The following is a 26,033-nucleotide window of genomic DNA, read 5'->3' as shown; positions in this document are numbered from 1 at the left end:
CTTTCTTCTGATGGTTCTTGTGGCTGTGCTCTGGACTCTGCATTTGATCCACATTTGTACCTAAATGACTCCCAGAGCTGGGCAAAATTCTGCAAGTGATACCTTACCAATCCTGAGTGCAAGAGCTATTTCATGTTTCATACGGGCTGTCTGGCATTTCTCATAAAAGCAGGACACTTAACTGATGCTCAGTTTGTGACTCACTACAAGCTACAGATATCTTCAGAATAGCTACTTCTCAATGTCTTCACAACAAAATTGTTTACAAGCAAAGTATTTTGTACCCATCCTTCTTGAACTGCACTCTGTTTTTTTCAGATTTGTCCACTTCATAACTCTTATAAGCCTTTCAGTTCTCAAGTCTGAATTCCAGTTCTGTCCTCCACCACTTGCAGACCCTCCCACGTTTTTATTGTGGGAACTACGACAAAAAGGAACAGAGGAAGGATGCATGAAAGACAAAATGCCTTTCAGCATCAGTCCATGAATATGTAATTAAAACTCTTCTCATCAGTTTACCTTCAATAATCAAAGCAGTGCTAGACAACTAAAAAGATTGCGTAGATGAGTTAAACTATGTAAATTGTGGCAAAAATTATCCTATTATATGGTATGTAAGGGGGGGGGATAAAAACGGCTTGATATAAGAACAGTGTACACTATTCTATTTTTGGCACTATACCATAGGCAGACAAGAATTCACGAAAACAAGCAACTTGTGAGGAAAATGTAGTCTAAAGAGTACTATTGGCTTGAATGGAACACACTTTATCCTAAAACCAATTCTTTAACTAAGTAACTGCAAATATCTAAAATATTACTATAAAAAATTAAAATCACACAATTTTCAGTTTATGAAAACTCACCAGATCTCAGACACAGACACAGATTTCTAGGTTGGAAGAGACCTCAAGATCATCGAGTCCAACCTCCGACCTAACACTAAGTACTCCACTAAACCATATCGCTAAGCTCTACATCTAAACGTCTTTTAAAGACCTCCAGGGATGGTGACTCCACCACCTCCCTGGGCAGCCCGTTCCAATGCTTAATAACCCTTTCGGTAAAGAAGTACTTCCTAACATCCAACCTAAAACTCCCCTGTCGCAACTTTCGCCCATTCCCCCTCGTCCTGTCACCAAGCACGTGGGAGAACAGACCAATCCCCACCTCACTACAGCGTCCTTTAAGGTAACTGTAGAGAGCGATAAGGTCGCCCCTGAGGCTCCTCTTCTCCAGGCTGAACAAGCCCAGCTCCCTCAGCCGCTCCTCGTAAGACTTGTTCTCCAGACCCCTCACCAGCTTGGTCGCCCTTCTCTGGACTCGCTCGAGCACCTCCATGTCCTTCCTGTAGCGAGGGGCCCAAAACTGAACACAGTACTCGAGGTGCGGCCTCACCAGAGCCGAGTACAGGGGGACAATCACCTCCCTAGACCTGCTGGCCACACTGCTTCTTATACAGGCCAGGATGCTGTTGGCCTTCTTGGCCACCTGAGCACACTGCTGGCTCATATTCAGCCGACTATCAACCAATACTCCCAGGTCCTTCTCGGCCAGGCAGCTTTCCAACCACTCATCTCCCAGCCTGTAACTCTGCTTGGGGTTGTTGCGCCCCAGGTGCAGGACCCGGCACTTGGCCTTGTTGAACTTCATACAGTTGACCACAGCCCATCGCTCCAGCCTATCCAGATCCTCCTGCAGAGCCTTCCTGCCCTTGAGCAGATCGACACACGCACTTAGCTTGGTGTCATCTGCAAACTTACTGAGGGTGCACTGGACGCCCTCATCCAGATCATCGATAAAGATATTAAAGAGGACCGGCCCCAGTACCGAGCCCTGGGGGACACCACTTGTGACCAGCCTCCAACCAGATTTGACTCCATTCACCACAACTCTCTGGGCCCGGCTATCCAGCCAGTTTCTAACCCAGCGAAGCGTACGCCAGTCCAAGCCCCGCGCAGCCAGTTTCTTGAGGAGAACGTTGTGGGGAACGGTGTCAAAAGCCTTACTGAGGTCAAGGTAAACCACATCCACAGCCCTTCCCTCATCCACCAAGCGCGTCACTTTGTCATAGAAGGAGATCAGGTTCGTCAAGCAGGACCTGCCTTTCGTAAACCCATGCTGACTGGGCCTGATCGCCTGCTTGCCCTGCAAGTGCCGCGTGATGACCCTCAAGATAATCTGCTCCATGAGCTTTCCTGGCACTGAGGTCAAACTGACAGGCCTATAGTTCCCCGGGTCTGCCCTCCGGCCCTTCTTATAGATGGGTGTCACATTGGCTAGCCGCCAGTCAACTGGGACCTCCCCCGATAGCCAGGACTGCCGATAAATGATGGAAAGCGGCTCGACCAGCTCCTCTGCCAGTTCTTTCAGTACCCTCGGGTGCATCCCATCGGGCCCCATCGACTTGCGCACATCCAAGCTCCTTAGCAGGTCGCCAACCATTTCCTCATGAATAGCGAAGGCCACATCCTGCTCCCCATCCCCTTCCGCCAGCTCAGGGCACTGGGTGTCCAGAGAACAACCGGTATTGCCGCTAAAGACTGAGGCAAAGGCGGCATTAAGCACCTCAGCCTTTTCCTCATCCTTAGTAACCAGGTTTCCCCTCGCATCCAGTAAAGGATGGAGATTCTCGTTAGTCCTCCGTTTCGCATTGATATATTTGTAAAAGGATTTTTTGTTGTCTTTAATGGCAGTAGCCAGGTTGAGCTCCAGATGAGCTTTGGCCTTTCTAATTTTCTCCCTGCACAGCCTCGCTACATCCTTGTAGTCCTCCTCAGTGGCCTGCCCTTTTTTCCAAAGATTATAAACCCTCTTTTTCCTGCTAAGCACAAGCCGCAACTCTCTGTTGAGCCAGGCCGGTCTTCTTCCACGCCGGCTCGTCTTTGGGCACGTGGGGACGGACCGCTCCTGTGCCGTTAAGATTTCCTTCTTGAGGAGCGCCCAGCCTTCCTGGACTCCTCTGCCCTTCAGAACCGCCTCCCAAGGGACTCGGCCAACCAGCGTCCTGAGCAGCTCAAAGTCAGCCCTCCAGAAGTCCAATACAGCAGTTTTACTGGTCCCCTTCCTGGCCTCGCCAACAATAGAGAACTCTACCATTTCGTGGTCACTCTGTCCAAGATGGTTTCCGACCACCACATCTCCCACCAGTCCTTCTCTGTTTGTGAAGAGAAGGTCTAGCGGGGCACCACCCCTGGTAGGTTCACTGACCAGCTGCATCAGGAAGCTATCTCCCACACTCTCCAGAAACCTCCTAGACTGCTTTCTCTGTGCCGTGTTGTGTTTCCAGGATATATCCGGGAAGTTGAAGTCCCCCACGAGGACAAGCGCCGACGATTTTGCAACTTCTGTCAGTTGCCTATAAAACTCCTCATCCGTCTCCTCATCCTGGTTCGGCGGTCTATAACAGACCCCGACCAGGACGCTAGCCTTGCCGGCCTTCCCGCGGATCCTAACCCACAGGGATTCAACCTCATCATTCCCAGCCTGGAGTTCCACAACATCAAAAGATTCTCTAATGTAGAGAGCCACGCCACCACCCCTTCTGTGCTGCCTGTCCCTCCTGAAGAGCCGATAGCCAGGCATTGCAGCACTCCAGTCGTGGGAGCGGTCCCACTACGTCTCTGTGATGGCAACCAAGTCGTAGCCCTCCTGCTGCACGATGGCTTCCAGCTCCTCCTGTTTGTTACCCATGCTGTGTGCATTAGTGTAGATGCACTTCAGCTGGGCCATCGCCTTCTTCCCCAGCCTAGCCATTGTTTCCCCCGGCACAGCTCCAACAAGCCTTCTTTGAGCCCCGTCCCCCTTCTTGCCTAGTCTCCACACAAAGTGCATTAATTCAATATAATGTTAAAAGCCTAGGTGTTCAGAAGATGTTAAGAAGCTCACGGGGACAATGGAGGGTCATGTAAGTCTGACCTGCCAAATTATCATTTACTTAAGGGGAAAAAGGAAAAAGGCAACTTCGATAGACATCAGAAATGACAAATGGTCCAGGCTGCATTTTTACATGAAAAAGACCCCAAAAATGCTTCAAGTCTAATAGAAGGTAGAGGAAATCTAGAAGTTTGTGACAACTCATTTAAATGCAAATGTAAATTCTTAAAACCCAATTTTCAGAACAATGGGCAATAAACATAAAAGTATGGCCAATATACCTGTATAGCTACAGGTGCAATTAAGCAGCTAAGGACCTAAAACCTAATACCTATCCTATTTAACACATCCAGCCAATACCAGAATGCATCCATTTGGGGAACTTGCACCTTCTTTCTGGAAAAGATGGTTCAATCATTATTTTCACAGGCAAAAAGAAAGTTACTTCGAAGTGTCACACCCTATTAACCCATTCTTTTTCCTGCCTATGTTTTCTTACACCTCAACAGCTACCTCTACATGCACAGAAGAATCTCCCTAGAAATCAGATAAACAACTCAAGTGCTCATGGCATGTTCTGCCTCCTGACTCATCGTAAGGACTACCTCAAAGGCTTTATTACTGACAACGATTTCTTATGGGAGGCAGGGAGAAGGGGACCTTGCACTGAACACAGCTTTGTTTTTCACTTATTTGCATTAGCTTCAGTGTTGTCTTCTGCTAACTCTCGCATCCACAAAAAGAACATGCACGGAAGACACAGAAGTCACTTTTTCATTGGTTTCACATATGTTAGCCTTAAGTAAACGGTTTCTAATTCAAAATCAAGGTCAGTATAAGAAGTGTAGGATAGTGGTGGAGTTTGAAGGCTATCACAATGGTGGAGTTTTTACCACTGGTCCATCAGGAAGAACACACTGAGCTATTTTGAGCTTTTTTAGAGTAAGTGCGACCCACTGGAAATCTAGCCCAGACCTTGTACACCATGGAAATAAATAAATGTAATCTCTGAAAAAAGTATTTCAGCATGAGAAACGCTCCATCAACCACCATTAAAAGTGTAAAAACTTAAGGCTGAATTCATCAGCTAGATGCTTCTCACACATCTAGTTCATGTCTATCCAACAAGAAAAAAAAACAAGTGACACCAAGAATAAAGGCTATCATTTTTCAGTAACCGTGGTGTACTACAAGAACCCCATAAATGTTCACTATATGAGGTAGTGAAAATTTATCTAGTTCCTTTTCAAACAAAGTGGAAATATTTCTACCAAATCAAGCAATACATAATAAGTCTCCAGTGAAAAATCACTTTTGAATCTATATTAATGGAAATAAAATAGAAAAATTTCATGACCTCAGCTGCAAGGAGAAAATTTTCTTCTCACCTTCGGGGGACATGCTTTAGATATAATGGATGATGACTTCTATAAAGACTAGAAGAAAACACTAAGCGTTCTATTTGCCACCCCCTGGACATCCTATAAGGCCAGACATCTAGAAATGCCATGTAGCACTGATGGACATTTTTTCAAGTAAAACTTATTTTTTCCCTCTTGCCTCATCATTTTTCAGACTGGATCTTTTAATGAAAAGCACCCATTAAAAAGTGAGTTTTTTTGTTTATTTTTCAAAAAAGATTCACATCAGAAAAAAAATCAAAAACATACATACATCTGCAGACAAGTTTTCTGCATTTTTCCATCACTTCTTAGCAAATAAGGCTCCAAGATCTTTCAAGTTTCAAGTTTTTATAACAATGCTGAAACTTCCAAGGGCAGACGATTCTTACCAGTACTCCGTTTGTCTAAAGGAAATTTCTCATCTCGGTGTTTTTTTTGTTTGTTTTTTAAAGCAAAAAAAAACTTATCTGTAATACACAGCTATGTATCCTAACTCAAATTCCAAGTGTTCAAACAGTAATTACAGAAATGAACAGGAAAATACACTAAATGTCACTACAGGTTGGAAAAAAACCACAACTTTTAACAACATTACTAACAACACTGATCCTACAGTTCATCTTTTGGGGCAACATTTTTGAACTGTTGCTTCCATTAAATTTATTCAGCTGTTAGCAACCAAATAAATCAGCAAGATATTTATTTACTCATACTCCCAATACATATAGTGAATGGACAAATAAAACTGATCTCAACATATTACCTCTAAAAGATATAGTCACTGACAACAAAAAAAATGTTGCATTGTTGGAGGGTGGGGAAGAATACTAGCTCTATGTATGTCATATAGGGATAAAACATTTTATTCATCTTTACAATTTCTGTCCCATTATAACACTTCTTCACTGACAGCAGAATAAGAAATCAATCCTTTTTCCCCACAGTTGAACCAAGAGGTGTTTTTAGACTCAAAAAAGATCAATGTCATAAGATCATTTTTTGTACACAACTGAAAAAGAAAATGAATTGACTGGTAAAATGCAGCATATTTAATGAACACAAATGAACATGAGCTGCCTGGTGATGATCAATAGTAGTTATATCAAATTAGTATCTATATCGTTTGCAGTATGTTTAGGAAAATTAGTTTATGAACCTTCTTTGTTAATCAGGGAGCACATAATTAATTTACTCTATTAAAAATGTCTTTTTATTCAATTCAATCCTTTGACAGCATAATTACAAAGACTAATTATATTTTACCAAAACACAAACAACAGAGATTTGGAATTAATGGTTCTAGACTTCCTTATGATTGCATTTCAGAAATAAAGTGGGGGCCAATCATATAAAAGTTATGTATGTATACAATGACATCCTTTATGAAGCTGTTGTTTTACTAAGAAACGTATTTCAGTTCACAAAAGGGCAGTCTTATTCTCTCCCCAAAGCAGCTGAGAGAACAGTAGCAACAAGTAAATGTCCCCCTGCTGTGCCTATGAAAAGTGCATGCTCCCCTCACGAAGCAGCCAAGCAATCTCACTTGGTGCAGATGCAAGCACTAGTGCTCTTGTGTATTCTGCATGATCTCAAGTGAAGAAAGCCATCTGTCCACTCGCCATGAAAAGACATCCGACTAAGAACCTCTCCTCATAGACCACTAGCTTCCTCCCACATTATAAAATGGTGGCTGTCCATCACAAAAAGTCCTTCTCCAGCCACTTTTACTCAGCAGCTTCATATGGTTTATACTGAGGTGACCAAAGATGGCCAAACAAAGAGATGCGTGTCTCGACACAATACAATACAGAGATGGGAGTAACTCTGCCATGTCCAGCAACACAGTTTAAGGAACACTGAATGCAGTCAAAGAGTATGCCTAGGCATCTGAAAGATGATTTGAGGAGGTATCTGTCTTCATTTGGAAACAACTGTTCTTTGGAACCAGCATGAATTTTCCCAGTCAGAATAATTTTAGCTGCAGTAATCCCTGCCCAAGTGCTATTATTAGTAATTAAGTTAAATGACTGCAGTTCAACTCAAAGTATTATTTACAGCAACATAATATTGTGTCCCACCATTCTTTTCCTGTAAAGTTCTATTCTTTACAAGACACAAAAAAAACACACGTGATGGGGAATACATTTTCCAAGGCTGATCACTAGGTACCAAGCCAAACATTTAATCAACATGCCTCAGGGGAAAAAAGAAATCTGAGACCATAACTTTGGCTCAGTGCTAGCAAAATACCAGCCCACAGAAGGGATCAGAGTTCAGACCTTAGCTGCTATCCTTCCTGCTCTGCCTAAAGAAGAAAATCAGAGATAAAGGGCTGACAGCACCATGGTCAAGAAAGGACAGATGGTAATGTTTTTTATAATAAAGTCCATCCCTGTGCATTAAGGAATTAAACATCAACTTCTACCACAGAATACTGGCTTTGACACTTGCAAATGATGATTCAGTGTGTTTCAATAGAGTTAAAATGCAGTCCGATAGCTCCTAGGAGCTTTGAGGAACACTGCTAGAGCACAGGGGAAGACAGCATGCATATTATTTTTGCACTTCTACTTGTGTAGTGTTACTATCAGACCATAACAGAGTGTCGTAGAATTGGAAAGAGTTATGGTCACTTTCTTGCTTAGGGAATAACTTAGTGCTAGTTCACATTAGCCTTCAACTTTGTACAAACACCTTCCTTGTCAGACCACCACAGCAAGATAACCCACACTGTCAAGAGGGCAGCGTTCAGGCTATGTCTTCTCCCTGCTCACCATTTTATGGGACAAACCCAGAGTCTGCAATGAGCACTTCCGTATACTCACCACCTACAAAACAGCTCAGAAATATCAGGGGCACTTATCCCACCTTGTGCCATTGTTCAATTCCTCAGCCAATCTGCCCCTTAAGACATGAAATCTGGACATCTTGGATGAGTACACAACGTCCACAAATTGCACTTCAGTAGAAGACATCCCACAGGCACATCAACTTTTCCTCTTGACATCATCATGTTTGCTAAGCTTTTTTTCAGTAGTTTACACTTCAATGTACCCTGCTGTCAGCCACTGCTCAGACTGAGCAAGCAATCAGAGCCTACCAGCAGAATACCAAAATCCCCAAATCCACCCTGACCTAGCCTTTCCCAGATGCAGGTAAAAAGCTTCAGAAAAATGTTAAAAGCCTGTTATACTATTTTTCCTCTGAAGATTGTGTCAATCCTTAATTCTTCATTTGGCTATCTTAGAAGACTCCTCTTTGAAAAAAGGCAGACCACTTGTCTCTGACTATGGTGCATTCCTCCTCACATCTCAGTCACAGACAATCATAGAATATCCCGAGTTGGAAAGGACCCATAAGAACCATCAAGTCCAACTCCTGACACCGCACAGGTCTACCTGACAAGTGGATTATCTTCCCAGAATGGATGTGTCTTAACAACAGAGTGAGGTGTTCTCCCCTCCACTAACACACTTACTCCAGATTTTGACAGCCCAAACAGGGACCTACAGGTGAAACATTTTTATACCACTGCAAGCAAACAAATTTGTGAAGCACAACTTGTTAAATAATGAAGGGAACATTTGGGTTCAGCAAATAGTGACTTTTCAAGCATAGCATCAGGAAAGCAGGGAAAGAGGGCTAGCTACCAGCATTAAAACAGGAGTCTGAGCTAAACAGAAGGAACACCTCTTGTGTAAGCATGAGAAGTCTATTTACGTAAAAAACACAGGCATAAGCAAGATTCAGTCACATTGGTAAGAAAATGAAGAAGGTCCATCTATGCATACTGGTCTATTTCTATACCTCAAAACTGGTATTTTGAACACTTCTGTTCAATTTCTCGTAATTGGATCTAATCACTTCTAATCAACAGTCTCCAGTACAATACTCATAGGGTCTTGGAGCTACAAACTGAAATGTGAGACTATGTAACTCACATAAAAATAAATACCTTTTTTTTTTTTTTTAAATATTGTGCAGGCTATCCCCAAAAGGACCAGAACTCTTACAAAATTACAAAACTAATTTAGTATTCTTATAAGTACGAACATAAATAACGTTCTTACTCAAAGAATAGAAAGAATAAATGGTAAATGAATAAAAATAGCATTTATACGATGGGAAAGAACTATAAATCAAAGCTAAAGTCAATGTTAATGGCTGCACATATAAACAAGTATGCACAAGGATCTAAAGTGGTGGGTGGGCATGCTCAGATCTGACTCCAAAGTAGCTACTGATTTCAGTTAAAATCTGTGGGACTATTCATATGAGGTAATGTATCTGCATATATTGGGTCTGACTATTGTCAGTCAGAACTACAGTTAAAGACTGTTTTCACATACCACCAGTTAAAAAGTAAAGTCACATTTGGGCATTAGAAACTCTGGTAACACAAGAAGCTGCTTCTGTCCCTGAGCAAGTTATCTGAGCTGGCATTGGCCACCTCTTCTAACATGAAGGTTCTTCTGGTTTAGGTTGTTTTTAAAAACAAACTAACTAAAGTCCTCCAAAAAAAAAAAAAAAAAAACTCCCAGAAGGTTACATCATTTCAAAATGATGCATTTGCATCAAGCTGGAGTGGAGTTTGCATCAAGGTGGAGTTCAGATGGCCATCAGTGTGAAACCACCACGGAGCGCTACACGGGATCTCACTCAAGTATCCTCAGAAAACGAACATCAGATTCTATTGATTATGTTCTGTCTCAGTAATCAAAAAGAAGCATGGTCGTTACCAAGATCAAGAAGAGAGAAATGCATTTTGAGAACAAAACTTCCGCTCCTCAAGACAGTAACTTTATTCGTAATAATGAATACTTTGTACATGCAAGTCTTCAGGATGCTTTGATTAATGTATACAACATTTACATCAATGCTATCTTGCACACAGAAAAATTCAAGTATGAACACATTCTACCCTGCCTTTACAGCCCTATAACAGAATAGTCACAACACAGGACTGTTGCTTAGTTGTCTTCGCTGTAATCCATTAAGCATGGTTTCCTCTAAAGGTGCATTCAATTTTTTCCAGTGTTGCAGTTATATTATAATATACATAGTGAACACTAATTTCGTACTATCCTAGAATGGACTGGAACTGTTCAGAATACAATAACAGACCACCTTGTAGCAGCAAAACAGTTTCAAGGAAAAATAGGTGAGGATTTCAGCCATCTTATATTTTTCACTCATTGCTGGTGGTTCACTTTTCAAAGTTGCTGCTTCTTTTTAGCTGGCCACAATAACAGATTATGCACTGCCTCTTAATTGAATGTGACAAAAAGTCTTCCTCCTGCACATCAGGATATGGCTCAGCCTGGAATTTAAACTAAGGAATTATGCAAAGCTGTCCTACAGTGAAATAAATCCACAACTGTCAGACTTCACTACTAATCTCTCTTCACTAAGATTAGTCTCCCAACACTAAAGAAATACAGTGCACTTACATGCTTGCTGCATTGGAAAAACACTTCATCTTCACATGCAAAAACATTGCCAGCCTTCTACAAACATGGCTGTCATCATGACAAAGATGCCAACTCTAAGTAAGTATTGACAATGGCTGTCTAAGCACTAGTTCATTTTAAACTGATGCCACGCCACTGTGTCTTTCAGCCTCTCTGGTTCATCAGTATTCTGTGCACATACTATTTGGGAAACGTACACAAGATGTTCCTTACTTAACTATGACTTCTCCATAAACACATGTATATAGCTACAGCAAATACCATGATCCATTGCTGTGTGTCCTGGTTTCAGTTAGGACAGAGTTAACTTTCCTCCTAGTAGCTGGTAGGGTGCTATGTTTTGGATTAGGATGAGAAGAGTGCTGATAACATGCTGATGTTTTAATTGTTGCAGAGCAGTGCTTACACCAAGCCAAGGACTTTTCAGCTTCTCGCTCTGTCCTGCCAGCAGGCAGGCTAGGGGTGCAGCAGGAGCTGGGAGGGGACAGACCCAGGACAGATGACCCAAACTGGCCAAAGGGGTATTCCATACCATCTGGCATCATGCTAAACAATATATAGGGGTGGCTAGCTGGGGGGGCGGGGGGGGGCAGCTGCTCGGGGATAGGCTGGGCATCGGTCCATCGGTCAGCAGGTGGTGAGCAATTGCATTGTGCACCACTTGTTTCATACACATTATTAGTAGTAGTACTACTATCATTATTATTATTGTTATTATTGTTTTCCTGTCTTAATAAACTGTCTTTATCTCAACTCATAGGCTTCACTTTCCCATTTCTCTCCCCCATCCCAGAGAGGGAGGGGGGAGGGTGAGCGAACGGCTGTGTGGTGTTTAGCTGCCAGCTGGGTTAAACCACAACAACGGTGCTTTCATCTATAGGTGCCACAAAGCCGATCCCCAGCTCCACGTTAATGTACACAAATGATTGCCAAGGACCCCACCAGGACAGAGAGCAAAGACAAGCACAGAGTTCAAGCTCAGCATTGCCAAAAGGACCACCTTAGCAGTGACCACATGTTGGTCTATGCTTGAGTACCTCTGCACAGAGCACATCTCTTGGTGTAAGGATCAAATTAGGATTCAAAGTATTTTTACTAAAGTTTGAGACGGCTATCGTGTCTTGGAGCTGAAGGGCATGAAATCAATATTATATTAATCACCTCAATGTCAAGCTGAAGCAACAGTTCCCAGCATTTGTCATCCTTTCAACTGGCAGCACCCACTAGTACAGCAGTAGAGATGCACACATTAAAGGAACATTTGATAAACAGCAGCAGAAGAGTTGACAGCACAGAGACAGTCAACACATTAAAATATTTTTATAGTGATGCCATTCGGCATTATCTAGACATGAATTCGAGATGAGAATATTAACCCACAGACCTATGGAACTTATCCTTTTAATCCTCAGTGGCCATATCCCTATGCTCAGGTATCAAGGCTTTGCTTTAATAACACCAAGGACATCAGAACAAGAGCTTACTCGGAGGGAATGGGCATGGGATGGGGAGGAGGAAGAGAGGTGCCTTCAAGCAACTGGCTCTTATATTCTTAAAAGAGATTATTAGAGCTGCCAGCTAAAGGAAATACCTCCTCAACTTAAGATGCATAAGCTTTGACTTTTAGCACTGCAGTCCTCCATTAAAATGCTACCATCGTCTGATATATAAGAAACTTACGTCTGGTATATAAGAAACCTAGCAACACAACTAGTACTACTAGCACAAGCTAGGTAGTCTGAAGACAACTATGTTCTTGTTTGCAGACAGTACATGATCTTAATCACAGAAATATCTTTCTAGAGTTAACAGCTTGGTGTCCTTCAAATTACAGGGTGCCATTCTGCCTTTAGATACGCATACATAAATCCACTGCAATTGCTGCCACACCTCCGATGGAAAGATTTTGGTCTCTGATTTTCAGCACATTTTTTCTGGTTTCAAAACTCCTCCCTCCAACCCACTCCCTGTTGTTTTAGAAGAGATATCTTTCTAAATAGCAGTTTTCCACCATCATCTTGAAGACAACAGGCTACAAATGTGCTTATACAAATGGAAGGAACCCCATTCATAATCTAAACTTTTAACATACATGTGGTATGATACTTTCTCCTCTGTGCTGCTAGGGTCATTATCTTCCCACTGAGTATTTTTAAAGTAAATGGATTTATGTTAAGACAGGGTAAGTAGCAAATGTCAGAGCAGAAAAGGCCTTGACACTACTATTTTTTTTTACAGTCTTCCTCCCATGATACTTACAGCTCTTACTCTACAGCCACTTACTCCTAAGAATGCTAAAACTCTTCTGAAGAGTAGAAAAAGGCAAGCTCATAAGCTAACTGATTCTATTTGTTGTGGAAAGAGAAAGAAAATAAAATACTTTCCTCCCACAGACCTCTGATGCTCAGAGGAAGCACCTTCCGGATACCAGTGGACTGAAGTAGTATGAGGAAATGGCATGAGCCAGCTATTTCGGTCAGCGGAAACCAGTGGATCAGACACCTGGTTTCACGTAGGTTTTCCCTGCAAGGTCAAGATGTCCAGTTCTTCCTCCAGTTACATTAAGTGAGCTATATTCTGTGCTATGTCACCGTGACTCGGCGTGCAGTCTACCTTGTGTCCAACGTACAGCAGTGCGTGGAAGTACCAAAATGTCACACTGCTGCATTATACAGTATGGCATGCTTCACTGAGGATCAAAGATCAGAGAGAAATATTGTTTGATCCCCTTCTTCCTCTCCTCTATACTCCTTCAGCTGGGCTTGTAAAGAACCAGGAAAGGGTAGGGGAAGCTATTTAGATGGACTCAAGTCCATCATTATTCCCTTTATGGCCTCCTTTTCAGCCTCTCCAAGAATGTGTGAATACATGATCCACTCTTCATTGTGAGCCCAAACAAGACATATTAGCAAAGGTAAACGTAAGAAAAAAATCCTTAATCGTATTTCTAAAAATAAATAAAATCCTAAATACTTAACAAGTCATTAGAGAATTTTTCTAAGGCACTTGCCCAACACACAATAATTGCAAGATAAGTTTCACAAACATCCAAAACTAAGATAATGAATGGCTAACAGACTATTTAAAATTAAATGCAATGATTTTAATAGACCTTCATCTATTCCTCATGTACACACTTCAAAGAAAACTAAACCTCATTCATCCTTGACAACTTCCTGCTCAGTTTTTAAGACAGGGAAGGAGAAACTATAGTCGTTTAAAAGGTACATTGCATTCTTGTTGAGCATATCTTTGCAGAAGTCTCTGAAATCATTTTATTATTTTTCAGAGCATTCTAGAAGTAAAAGCAAGAACTATAGTTCTATCATCTCTATGATTACATGTTCATTCCATTTGTTGTTTCTTTGCCCTACAGAAGACTATCATCATTTCTTTGATAATCATAACATCATCTCTAGGAAAAGGATTTACAAAGGTGTATAATAATTTTGTATTTCTTCAAAAAGCTTACAAGGCATCATAATCTGTTTCAAAGCTTTCAAAGCACAAGAAACGACTCTTGCCAAACATGCATACAATATTTACAACTGCAAGTAAATGTCTGTTCCTATAAACCTTTGGCTGCGCACGTAAATGAGAATTGCTTTTAAATATATAAGGAAAGACATAAGAGCAGGGGAGGAGCAGGAAGGATCAGTTTTATAGCGAGCATCACAGACAAGACTGTCTTCCAACATACATAAAAGGCTGTTTTAAGGAGCACACAAGGATCAGTTTTTTTCCATGAACACAAAGGATAGGACAACTGGTTTACTTCACAAACAAGGAAACTGTAGCCTGCCCACTAAGAAAGCACTTCCTAACTTGAGTATTAAGCACTAGAACTACGCAACCTATGGAAGTATTTAAACAGTATGTTTTTTCAGCTCAGGCACATCTATGCAGCAGCAACTTATTGTACCACACATTTACTAATTTACTGAGCAGCACATTTTTAAACTGATGAGAGTGTTTACATGAGGCTGCTGCATTTAATCATGAAACTGAGGCAGATCCAAAAACTTGGATCCAGCCACGACTGACTGGAAACAGCAGTTGTGAACCATGTGGAAGGAAATACCTCACAATGATTGCCTAGATACATTTGTAGAGTATAGAATGACATTTTGGTACTTCCATGTTATTCGTGCTTTTCTACTCTATAAAACGTAATATCCAAACCAGTATTTCTAAAGATTTTGCAGTCTACAGAGAGGAAAAAATAGCTGCTATTTACATAAAAATAAATAGCAACCTTGCACATGCATGTTTGGCACTCAGTTTTGAAAATTTGTTCTGACATTCTATTTTTATTGAGCTCTCACAAACAGCTTCTTTCTACTTAATCTCATGAAGAGATGAGCACATGAACTTCAGCTGGCACTGCTCTCAGGCTTTGCTCTACTATAAGTCTAAGCCATAAAAGCATGACAGACCACAAGCCTTGAAAAAGCAAGCCTGAAGCATTGTGTTCACTATTGTGTGTATTATCAAACTGCAAGCTTCCACTTCAGTCATACAGGGGAATAAGTGCTTCTTCCAAACTGTATTACTCTATACCCTCTTACATCTTCTTAATAATTCTAAGAAGCTGACAGATTTCCTTTCTGTGGATAAATTTTAGGAAATCTGGCAGTGTAATCAAGTGAAACAATGAAAGGGAAAACTGTTCTGTGTACAGTAGCCTTCCTGAAGAGGCAACGTGACTCAAGTTCTGCATGTGTTAAAATGTACCTTGAATAGATTAATTATATGATTCTGGTGACCTAAAAGGCCCTGTAAAGACAGATTCTGCCAGTTTGATAGCTAGCTGATTTTTACAGTGCTAAGTACACAAAAAAAAAATAGACAGGTAGGCTGCAGCCAGTAAATTCAGAAGGTAGTGAGAAGGAGGATGAGCACTGTAATGCAGGTGCAGTGATCCATCCTTGTAGCAACACATTCTAACAGCCTGTTAACCTTAACAGAAAGGGCTGAGGATGAGCGTGAAGAAACAGCATAAGTACTGTTGAATTGAACTCAGTTATCCAAGCTCTAAAGACTCTTAATTTATAGATACAAGCATTGACAATTTAAGAAAAAAAAAAACATGCACCAAAAAAAACTACTGCTCCTAAAGTGGTTTTAACAGTCACTTCTCACACTGCAAGATCCAGTGTAGTTGAACTGCTTTAACACTTGAGCAGTTCTTCAAGATGGACAGCTGCCATGTGGAAGGAAATATAAGCAAAAGGCTCGCAAAAAGTCAAATACAAGCATTAAAAAATAATTAATGCAGACAAATAATTCTATTTTTTCTTTAAATACACCTCATTTGACAATGTGTGCTAGCTCAATAAATATTAACTCAAGACAAAAATAATTTGTTAATAACACTTCTGTGATCAAATCAGCTTTTGGTAAATGCCATTGACATCAGTAATGTTACAGAAAAGAAATCTGGTGCAGTCTGCTGTTGATCAGTTCTGCTTTGAGCTGCATCATGTTTCATTCATCATGCTGCACACCCTACCTCCTCACCCAGAGGCAACAGAATTAGAAGGTCATATCTTGGCCAATAAAATATATTTTGTCTGTTCTGAAGGGAAAAAACAGTATCTCTAATCAGTCATTCAAACAAGACAGACTACCCAGAAGGTTGCATGCTGCTGCACATCAATAAACATCTTTATCTAGGAACTGAAATGAAAAATATCAAACCAGTGAAGGTATGAAAGAAGAGCTCAAAGCCCTGTCGGAAAAATTACAAAATTAAAGCTGAGCACTGCATTCAGCAAATAGATGATACAGACATGGCAGAAATAAGTAGTGCTGGCAGCTAGGTATGGGTAGCGCACACAGGAATTTTAAGTAATAGGGAAAAACGCTTTGGATACTTTCTATATCTATCTGTATTTTCTTTTGGGTCTCTCTGCCAGTAAACATTTAAGTCGGCTCCCTTTTTCTTTACCTGTTTGGTCTTCCAAAAATACTTCCCAGTAATTGTAACAAACAAAAGTTTGTTACAATTGTTGAATAACTGCTGATAATAATTTCTGGATTCTTTTAATCCCCCAAATTGATTTCTCCTCCATTCTCTCAGCCTCACTAATCAAAATGCTCCAGTAAACAGTCTTTCTGGAACGCAGGGAAATAACAAAGAGCGCCTAAATTTTATAGTCTGTTCATCTATCTCCACCATGTCAGAACAAGTCTTAGGTGCTTAGAAGGACAAAAACAAATTGAGACGCTAAGAAAATGAATTCATTTTTGCCATCCATACTGCTACCAAAATACATACAGCATACACATCATCTTGGAGAACTATCACTGTAGAACACAGTTTTCCCACTAGATTTACTGTAACCAAAGGGAGACCAACTGGTATTCTCCATCCATCAAAAAACTTGGCTTATGGTGTTTCATCTGATGATGATCTGATATAAACTAAGTATATATACACTCAACTAGACTGAAACAAGCTTTATAACCAAATCATAACAAATTGCACAGTGAAGGAGAAGGTACATCAAATGCCAAAACATAGGGCTCTTTAAGACTGAGATGGAGAATCAGAATGGCATGATTGCCATAACAGCACAAAATAGCTAGCTAGGAAACAAGAACAATGACAGTGTCCATGTCTGGAAAAGGTTTGAAGCTACAGGTATTTGAACACAAAGGGAAAATAAATGCAGATTTCTTGATGGGGAAAATACCAGAGAAACAGCAAAGGAATGTAAACATTGTCTGTGGCAAAGAAGAAAAACAAAAATAAATTACAAGTAAAAAAGAAAAGTAGTCAACTTCACCAAGTACCCCTCAGTGAAGTTCAGCTTATGCTCTGTGGAAGAAATGAAGAAAAAACTGCAGTCATTTTACGTGCAAGCTATACTGTGTACATAGTGTGTCACAGCAGTTAGAGATAAAGACTATCTATCATGTTACGCAACCTGTCCTTCACCAATGCACAATTAAAGAGATGTATGGCATATAGGCATTCCTATTTATATAATAGCTTACTTTTTTTTTTTTAAAAAAAAAGGACTATTATAACATTTTTCCCAGAAGTAGCAAAAAATTTAATCCTTTGCTAAAAAAAAAAAAAAAGAGAGAGAGACAGGAAAGGAAAAGAAAAATTAGTTTAACACTTCTGAAAATGTTAATGAAATATTTATGGATAAAAGTCTTTCTCAAAATGTTATAGGCCAAATCATGTTTTTTCTTAAGCAATGGTCACCCAGTCCTAAAGCTCACTTCACTGAAATTAACAGAAGCTTACCTACTGAACCACACATAATTAACTGCTCGCCTTACCACTTACCAAGTCTGAGCCTTCTGCACCAACAGACTTCACTCTACACCTGCCAACCTCACCATACCACACAAGTGAGCTCACTGAAGGCTGCTTACGGAGTGAGACATTGTGGCACATGAGCACAAGTTCAAAGGACTTGACCCCTATGGCACAGAAAGGCTCAATCCACCAAGACATGTGAGCATGTGCTTCAGACCCATAGGCTTCAACAGAAGCTATGTGTGCACTTGAGTACTGTTTGGAAGAAAAGAGTCTAAGTCTACTAAGAGTTAAGAATTTCCTGTAGTTCCACTGCATCAGGAGTAGCCCTGTGTCACCTGCAAGTGTTACTCCTTCCACAACAGTATAAATCCTGTCACTTAGCAGTAAGTATCCAGCACAGTGCCTGGTAAAAGCTGATTGTGCCACTGGAACCATTTAAAGAAAGATATATGAAATAGTTACCGACACGCCTACATTTCTGTTCATCTGTTGTGGTTGGGAAACATTAATTTAAAATAATAAACCTGGGAAACAAAGGAAAATGAATATATTAAGCTTAAAGTTATTTTAGCCACTCAGTTTGCCCCTAGTCCTATGTGCAGAGGAATAGCTGCCAGCAGTGACTGCAGCACTCTTGTTAGAACTGAGGTAATTTAAGAGGAATGTCAGCGTGCATTTACATTTCAAACTTTATTACTCTGCTTTAAGAGAAAGAATGCCTGCTATTGTCATTTAAAAATATTTACAAAATCTTTGGTATCTGGTTTTAGTCCCACAGAATTAAAATCAAAACTCAATATCTCCTTACATTGTGTGGCTTGTAAAAGAAAATAAGCAATAATTAGAAAACGTATTTGGTGAAAACCAAGTTTTTAAAATCTGAGAAATGTAACTCCTCTGCAGTCTAGACAACATTGAAGACTACTGTTGAGTTACAGGGAGCTACACTTGGATAGCTTTGCAAGTTATAAGCAGCTGTAAATCTGGCTGCCTTCAGCATCCAAGCCACTCAAACCCAGTTTCCTTCAAACGTGCAGTTCCTACCATGGAGAGCCATGAGGGGATGAGCATCTCAAGCTAATGAGATCTACATCAGTTGCGTAATTTTAGCCCTTAATCAGAGACCACATTCTCACCCTTCCACCTACAAACCGAACTTCCCTCTCTGCTTTTGGTAGAGGGCAAAGGAACTTATTTTTAAATAATCTTTATTTCTCTTTAGAGAACTGGATGATGGAAACTTCTTTGGTGGCCATGTGGCAGCAGCCCTTTTCTTACAGCATAGGGGTCATTCAAGAATCCCCTGTGGACCATGAAGGCTTTCCAAAGCCATCTCTGACAGACATATATTGTATTATTATGTAAACCCAGGCAAGAAATGCAGTATCTGAGCAGAATAAAGCACCAAAAATGGAGCTATGTGGTGAAGCAGAGAGGTAATTTACTCTTTGGCATTGCAAATAGAAGACAACAACAAAAAAAAAAAAGAGTTTCCATGATTCTTTTCCTATTAAACCAAATGCCTTTCTGAACATAGCCATCCAGATTTGTAACAGCAGCATTAGGGATAAAAATAAAAGCACCTCAGGTCCAGCCTAAAAGCAAGCCCAACAAACTGAACCAAATGAAGGAATAACAATTTATTTGCTTTACCCTCTCCTGCTCTGCCTAATACCTGCCATCAGGAAAGCCCAGTACTCAGGTGGTGGGGCCGCTCTGCTCTTCTTCTCTCAGACACGGCTCCCAGGATGATGCCATTTTGATGTAGACACCTGTCCACTGGCAACAAGCACGAGAGCACCAATGCATTTTAAGCTGTCCAAAATGAGGCTATCGCATGGCGATACCTTCCAGTCACTATAAAACTTGCTTCCAAACTGAAATAGCTACCCAGGGGTGAAAAGCTCTGTATCACATTTCTAATCCCCATAACAGCCAGTCTCCTCTGTGGGGAGAAAAAAAAAAAAAAAAAAAAAAAAAAACACTATTCATAGAAGTTTTCTTATCTTATGAATCTTACTCCCTTGAAGATATTTCCCAGATCACTTTATTCTGACTTCCACCTAAGTAAGTATTTTTACAACGCACTTGAAAGATATTCTGCTGATGATCATCTATTTGATAAAATATACTTCTTAATAATAAAGGTCAGGTAAAAATTGGTATAATGTGGAGCTCTAGTGGTTGTGGGGAAGTAAAGCACCATACAACACAACTGTGAAACAGTAGGTACTGACCTTTAGTCTGAAAGCAGTAAGTGAAAACATAACAAACGGATCTAAACGAGGAGAACAAAGCAAGACTGCTTGGAATCAGATTCAGCAGCATTTTGGTCTCACAGAGTACATCTTTGCATACAACGTGATGTGCAATCTCCATTTTTAATGCACAAGCTTCAACCCTGTAATTATTGCAGTTAAGCAACAGAAAAATAAAATCAACACTGTACACTCACGTCAGTCTTAAAGGAAGTAAGTATACATATATAGCACAGCAGTAAACCAAAGTTTCTTATCAAAACTAGCCAAGAGCTGAGCAATTCTATGCGTTCCTTTACAACAGTCAGTCGTGTACATTATTCTATTCACACTAGCCACAGTAACTCCTATACCAGCCAGTAAAATATTGTGTTCTCAGTTGTAATATCAGCATAACACTGTGATACTGCACATCGTGCATAAAATACTGTACAATGAAGTTCAGTAGCTCCTTTAGACCAATGAGCTTGGCAGGGCTTACACCCTTAACTAAAAGAGGGCCTTACTCAAGTGCATAGTTCTACTGGCAAACATTACCATCAGCTCAGCTCTCGCTGATCGTCAATATTCTACCTGTAAAGGTAATGTGCTCTTTTCTCCATACAGGGTGTGAGGGTATGTAAAACACACTGTGTGTGTATCGTGCTTCATCACACAGAGGATGCTGGAATTCCTACATCACCCCGTGAAACATTAGCATCATTTTCTTTGCTTTTAAGATGCCATTTGAACTTGGGTACATGTCATCAGATGTTTATACAGCTAGCAAAATATTGACAGTCATCAGACTGTCAAAGAGCACCACCAAAAACACAGACAATATCACTGTGTGCACACAAACAACTGATCCCAATATTGGGAATCCCCATTTCCAAAGTCAAGCAACCAGTTGCATAAACAAATGCAGTTCTGAATCCTTGGTGTGAAACCTGCCATCCCTTCCAAGGGGAACTGCTTTCATCCGCTACTCCAGGAAAACAAGGCACCACTGAAAAAGCTCTCATATGTACTCGCTGCTGACTTGCAATGCATTCTCTGCTTATTTTAATCCTTGTTATAAATTTTCACTAGGAATTTTTGTTTGACTTCCTAAACTGAGCACACAATGCCTTGATTCAGTACTATCCCATTTAAGATTGAGTGTATTTCTTCTTGCTATGGTAGATTGCTAATTTCTTCATAAGTGTTATTGTTTGGCATCGTCCAACCTAGCGCTGGATTTTTAACTCACGTTTATCCTGTCCAGTGCCACAGTGGAAATGCAATACAGTTCTGGGCTTTACACCTTTCCCACCCAATGCATAGGTGCTGACTGAAGAAACATCCCCTTGACCTGACTTAGGTGTATCTGAAACACGCAGGACACAAACGCGCAGGATTACAAGCCTGCGAGAGGAGAGGTTTGCAGGCTGTGCCTGTTACCTGGTGGGCAGCTGCATTCTGGAGGCACTTCTCTCGCGACTCGTATTTTTGCCAAGTGCTCGTAGGACTTCTGTGGGAGAGAGAAGCAGTGTGATGGGACTCGGCGGGCTTGGCCAAGTGTCGCAGACCCGCGTGCCTGCAAACCGCTAGCCTGCAAACCGCAACTTACAACTCGCTCACAGGCTGCACAACCAGCCAGGGCTCCTTCACTTGGACTCGACCCAGCCTCCATCCCTGACCCCTCCACCCCTACAACTGCTGAAAGAAACCCACCAGCTCTCTCCCACCTCCACCACCCCTCACAAGCACCCCCGTACTTTTTTATTGCATTTTTATTACAAACACAGGGGATAAGGACAGGGGCTCACAGGAAAAAACCCTCAGGGCTTCCAGTGTGATGGCCACCCTGTGAGCACCCTGTCACCACCCAAATCTCCCAACCTCAACGGTCACCCCCAACACCTCAGTGGTCGCCTCCCCAAGCCCCCCATCACTGCTCTCCCCCATCCTCATCCCATCCCTTTCTCTCTCCCACTCCCCTGGCCGCCCGCGGAGCTGCCCCCTCGCCCCCCACCGGCTTCCCCTGACCCCACAGAGGCTCTCAGTACCCACTCCCGGAGCATCCTCCCCTTGTCCCGTCCCGCACACCTGGGCGAGGAGCCGCTCCACTTTCTCCTGCATCATCGCGTTCAGCTGCTCCAGGGAAAAGCCGGGCAGCGGCGGGAGCGGAGCGGCGGCGGCCGGGGACCCCCCTCGGGCTCCCTCGATGGCCGCCAGCCTGGCCTGGAGGTCGCTGGTCCGCACCCCCAGGTAGAGGCAGGATGCGGCCGCCAGCGCCGAGAGGAGGGCGGCCAGCCCCGAGCCGCACGGCCGCGGGCAGCGCTTCCCGGAGCAGCCCGGTCGCTCGCTGCCATCCCGTCCTGCGGCTCCCCGGCTCTTCCCCCGCATGCTTTCGCACCCTTCAGCTGCGGCAGCTTTTATTTCCTTTCCTCCGCCCCCCATGGAGGCGAGTAGTTTGCAAACAGCGGCAACAAAACAAAAATAATAATAATAATGATGATGATAATAATAATAAACGGCGGGGAAACGAAATAACGGGAAGGCAGGACGGCAAGAATCAAGGCAAAAAAAATACAAAAAAAAAAAACGGACGGACAGCCGGCTGTCGCACTCGGAGGGGGCTCCCCCCGCAGCCCCCCGAGCAGCGGCGGGGGTCGGAGGCTCCGGAGCGGGTCGAGCCCCCGCGGCTGCCGCCCGCCCGGTGCTGGGAGCGCTCTGCGGCCGCCGGGCCACTTGTCAGAGGGGTTTGGGGCGGGAGGGAAGCCCCCCCCCCGCCCGCTGCTCCTCTTCCTCCCTCTCCCCCTCCTTCCTCCCTCCCTCCCTCCCAGGGCCGCCGGACTTGTTGCTCCCCCCCTCTCCCCACCTGCCTACGGGCTCCCCGGGGCGGGGAAGCCCCCTCCCCTCCTTTCCCCTCCCCTCCTTCATTAGCATAATTTATTCACCTGGGCGGGGGGCGTTTTGCATAATGTATGCACGGCGCGCCCCCGCGGTGGCAAGTCAGCGATGGCCGCGGGTGGCCTCCGCTGGGCTTCAAAGGCAAGCAGCCCGCTAGCCCCCAGGGCCACCCGGATCAGCCCCGCGCTGAGCTCAGCCGCGGTGCCCGGCGGTGCTCGGGGGCTTGGTACCATCCAGTGGACGAGCAGCAGCTGTGCAGTGCGCTTACACCGCCTGAAGGCAGTAAACGGGAGGGGAAAAATAAATGAAGAATAAAATAAGGATGTCAAGGCTCAGCCTCGCCGCTTTTGCTGCCTCCTCGCAAGCTGGAGGCAGAGGGAATCCGGGACATGCGCGCGTTCAGTGCCAGTGAGCCTGCTTCTTATTTCGCGGCCATGATGGTGCCAAAGGCATCTATTTGGGATCGTGGCTGAGATTGAAAACAGACTTCTGTAGCGCTCTTGAGAATGCTACCCGGGCAATGAAAAAGCTGATATCCCTTTTTTCCCCCCTTTAAAAAAAAAAAAAAAGAAAAGTATTTTTTATGCTTTTTATCAATAAAGGTTTAGTGGTTTTGAATCTCAGAGAATAACTGGATATCAGGAGTCAAACCCCTACTCCAGGAATAAAACAGATGGCTGTTCACCTCTAACTGCTGCTAGGCAGGAATTGTACCACTCGGACGCTCCTGGTCACAGTTAAGCTGATATGCCACCTAAATCCAGGTTCCAAAACTCTTGAAATGCTCAAAAGGCCGGGTTTGTGCCTGGCAGCTGAGGTGGAGCAGTACCACAGATGCACCAAGCGGGCCGAGAGCACACACAGGCAGAGCACCAGAGCCCACAGAGCCACAGCGGCCTGCCTGGAAGAGCAGCAGAAGACAGGAGAGGATTTTAATCGCAGCCTCCTGAGATGTTGGTGCGGGCAGAGTTGAGGCAGCCCCACTCCCCGATGCAGAGGAGCACTCCTGCTTGGAAGATCCCCATCTCCATGCGTTACCTTCCAGCAGATCCCCTGTGCGGCTGGGGCGGAGGCGCTGACGCAAGATGCTGTTGTTTGCAGGGCACGGCTCTGCGTTTGAAGATGTGCACGGTGCCTGCAGATAAGGATTTTCCGCCAGACAGGATGAGTGTCTGGAGTGCTTTCCATATTTCTATGTCTACAGCGGGCCACGTTCTGGCTGACCAACCCACGATCCGCGACTGGATTTCTTTACCAGATACAACATAAACTTGCCATTAGAATTAGGCCAAAAATAAGCCTTCCTCTGCTGAAATGACAGATCATGTTCTGCTTATAAAATGTTTTGTATAAATGGTCAAGAACAGCAGGAGGTACAGGGTAAGGACAAGCAGAAAGCAGAGTCTGAGACTCAGCATTCGAGCTGAGGTGACACAGATGAGGATAAAGGCTCCAACAGTCACCAGCCATCATGCACGCTCCAGGACAGACCTGAAACCTCTGTTCCAAATGTTCCTGCTTCCAAACTGAGCCTTTACATTATTCACTGCACGTGGACATGAACTGTATCTTCAGTTGGACACATCCTCCATTCCTCGTGTTCCTGCCCAGTTCACCCTCTGTGCCTCTTGTGCCCTAAATGAGATTTTCTTCCACCTTTGTCTACCTATGTAGGTAAAACGTGAGGTGGAAGTGAAATCCAGCACTTCTGTGACTTGCCTTGCTGCTCAGCTGCCTCATATGTTACGCAGTACCGGATTTCCCAAAGAGCTGCTCGTCTTATCTGCCAAGATGGCACAGAATCACCAGAGAAACAGAACATTTAACTGTTTTGGAAAAAAAAAAAAAAAAAAAAAAGGAAAAGCATTTCACTTTCAAATATCCAAATAGATTGCCTCCTGCCACTTTAAATTTAATATAAGCACATTAAAGTACAGCATACATGATGCAGTACATTAATATACTTAGCAGATGGATAACACTTACTCGTGATTTAATGCTTAGATATACTCATTTCACATCTACTGTACAAACACTCCATATATTTGAATGTTTAAGTCAGACTTATCTTCAGACTAGAGGCAATTGAGTCACATGAGCATAGGATTTAGTTTATTAGTTCCATAACCTTGCTGGTATTTTGGCAAACCTGATAAAAATAATAAAAATAATAATAACAAAAACCCCTTGCATCTGGATTTTAATATATTTCACAGGATTTCCTTTTTCAACATGATGAAAACAGTTTTGCTAGACCCACAAACTGACTGATTCAAGACAAAATTCAGACACTGTATATCATTTTTTACTAAAATTCACGAGCATTTTTCATGTGAATGTATTACAAAACACTTCATAACAGATACACTGACTACCTTGCATTTTTCATAGCCTCAAATACTTGCTCTAAAATGCAGCCGACGCTTGGGACATTCTGGCAGGGCTTTCAGTGAGCGGAGAGCCATAATCAGAAAGGGAACGAGGAGACCAGACTCGAGAAGCTCAGAATAAAACAAGGCTTCCTTGCCCTGACTCCAGGCCAATTCACGTCTCTTGGTTCCCTGCTCTGTTTATCTGTCTGTAAGCAAAGGCTGCTGGAATTGGAGGGTCTTTGTGGAGGACTGTGAGGATGAAGTTGGGATGAAGAGTTTCTGAGCCTGCAAAGCCCTGTATTAACACATAAGTTTACTCGTACGTCTAGCCAGACCCAAATCAATGGGATCAGTCACGAAAGCAATCCTGCACGTGTGCTGGAGTGTTTGGAGGACACAGAAATGCGAAGATGAGGGTCAAGATGCAGGATCCAGCATAAAAAGCAAAGGATACAGCAGGGGATTTTTCTACATCTTGTTAATTCCCAATTTCTTGT

General features: G+C 42.7%; 1 protein-coding gene across 15 annotated transcripts in view; it reads right to left on the bottom strand.

The window, feature by feature from the left end:
• Positions 1-23,085, bottom strand: part of COL25A1 (collagen type XXV alpha 1 chain) — a 308,172-nt gene extending 285,087 nt beyond the window's left edge. For all 15 annotated transcript variants that reach the window (XM_040554847.1, XM_040554846.1, XM_040554856.1 and 12 more), the window contains exons 1-2: positions 22,358-23,085; positions 21,710-21,779 (exon numbers count right to left, since the gene is read on the bottom strand). In XM_040554847.1, coding sequence (XP_040410781.1) covers positions 21,710-21,779; positions 22,358-22,711 — 424 coding nt within the window. In that variant the 5' untranslated portion in view covers positions 22,712-23,085. The remainder of the gene's footprint in view (positions 1-21,709; positions 21,780-22,357) is intronic.
• Between the last annotated feature and the right edge of the window lie 2,948 nt (positions 23,086-26,033).

The sequence above is a fragment of the Cygnus olor genome, chromosome 4 (assembly GCF_009769625.2).
Source record: "Cygnus olor isolate bCygOlo1 chromosome 4, bCygOlo1.pri.v2, whole genome shotgun sequence".
In the NCBI taxonomy this organism is placed as follows: domain Eukaryota; kingdom Metazoa; phylum Chordata; class Aves; order Anseriformes; family Anatidae; genus Cygnus; species Cygnus olor.
Note: the sequence above shows the minus strand (reverse complement) of the source record. Positions and strands in the feature narration are given on the sequence as shown.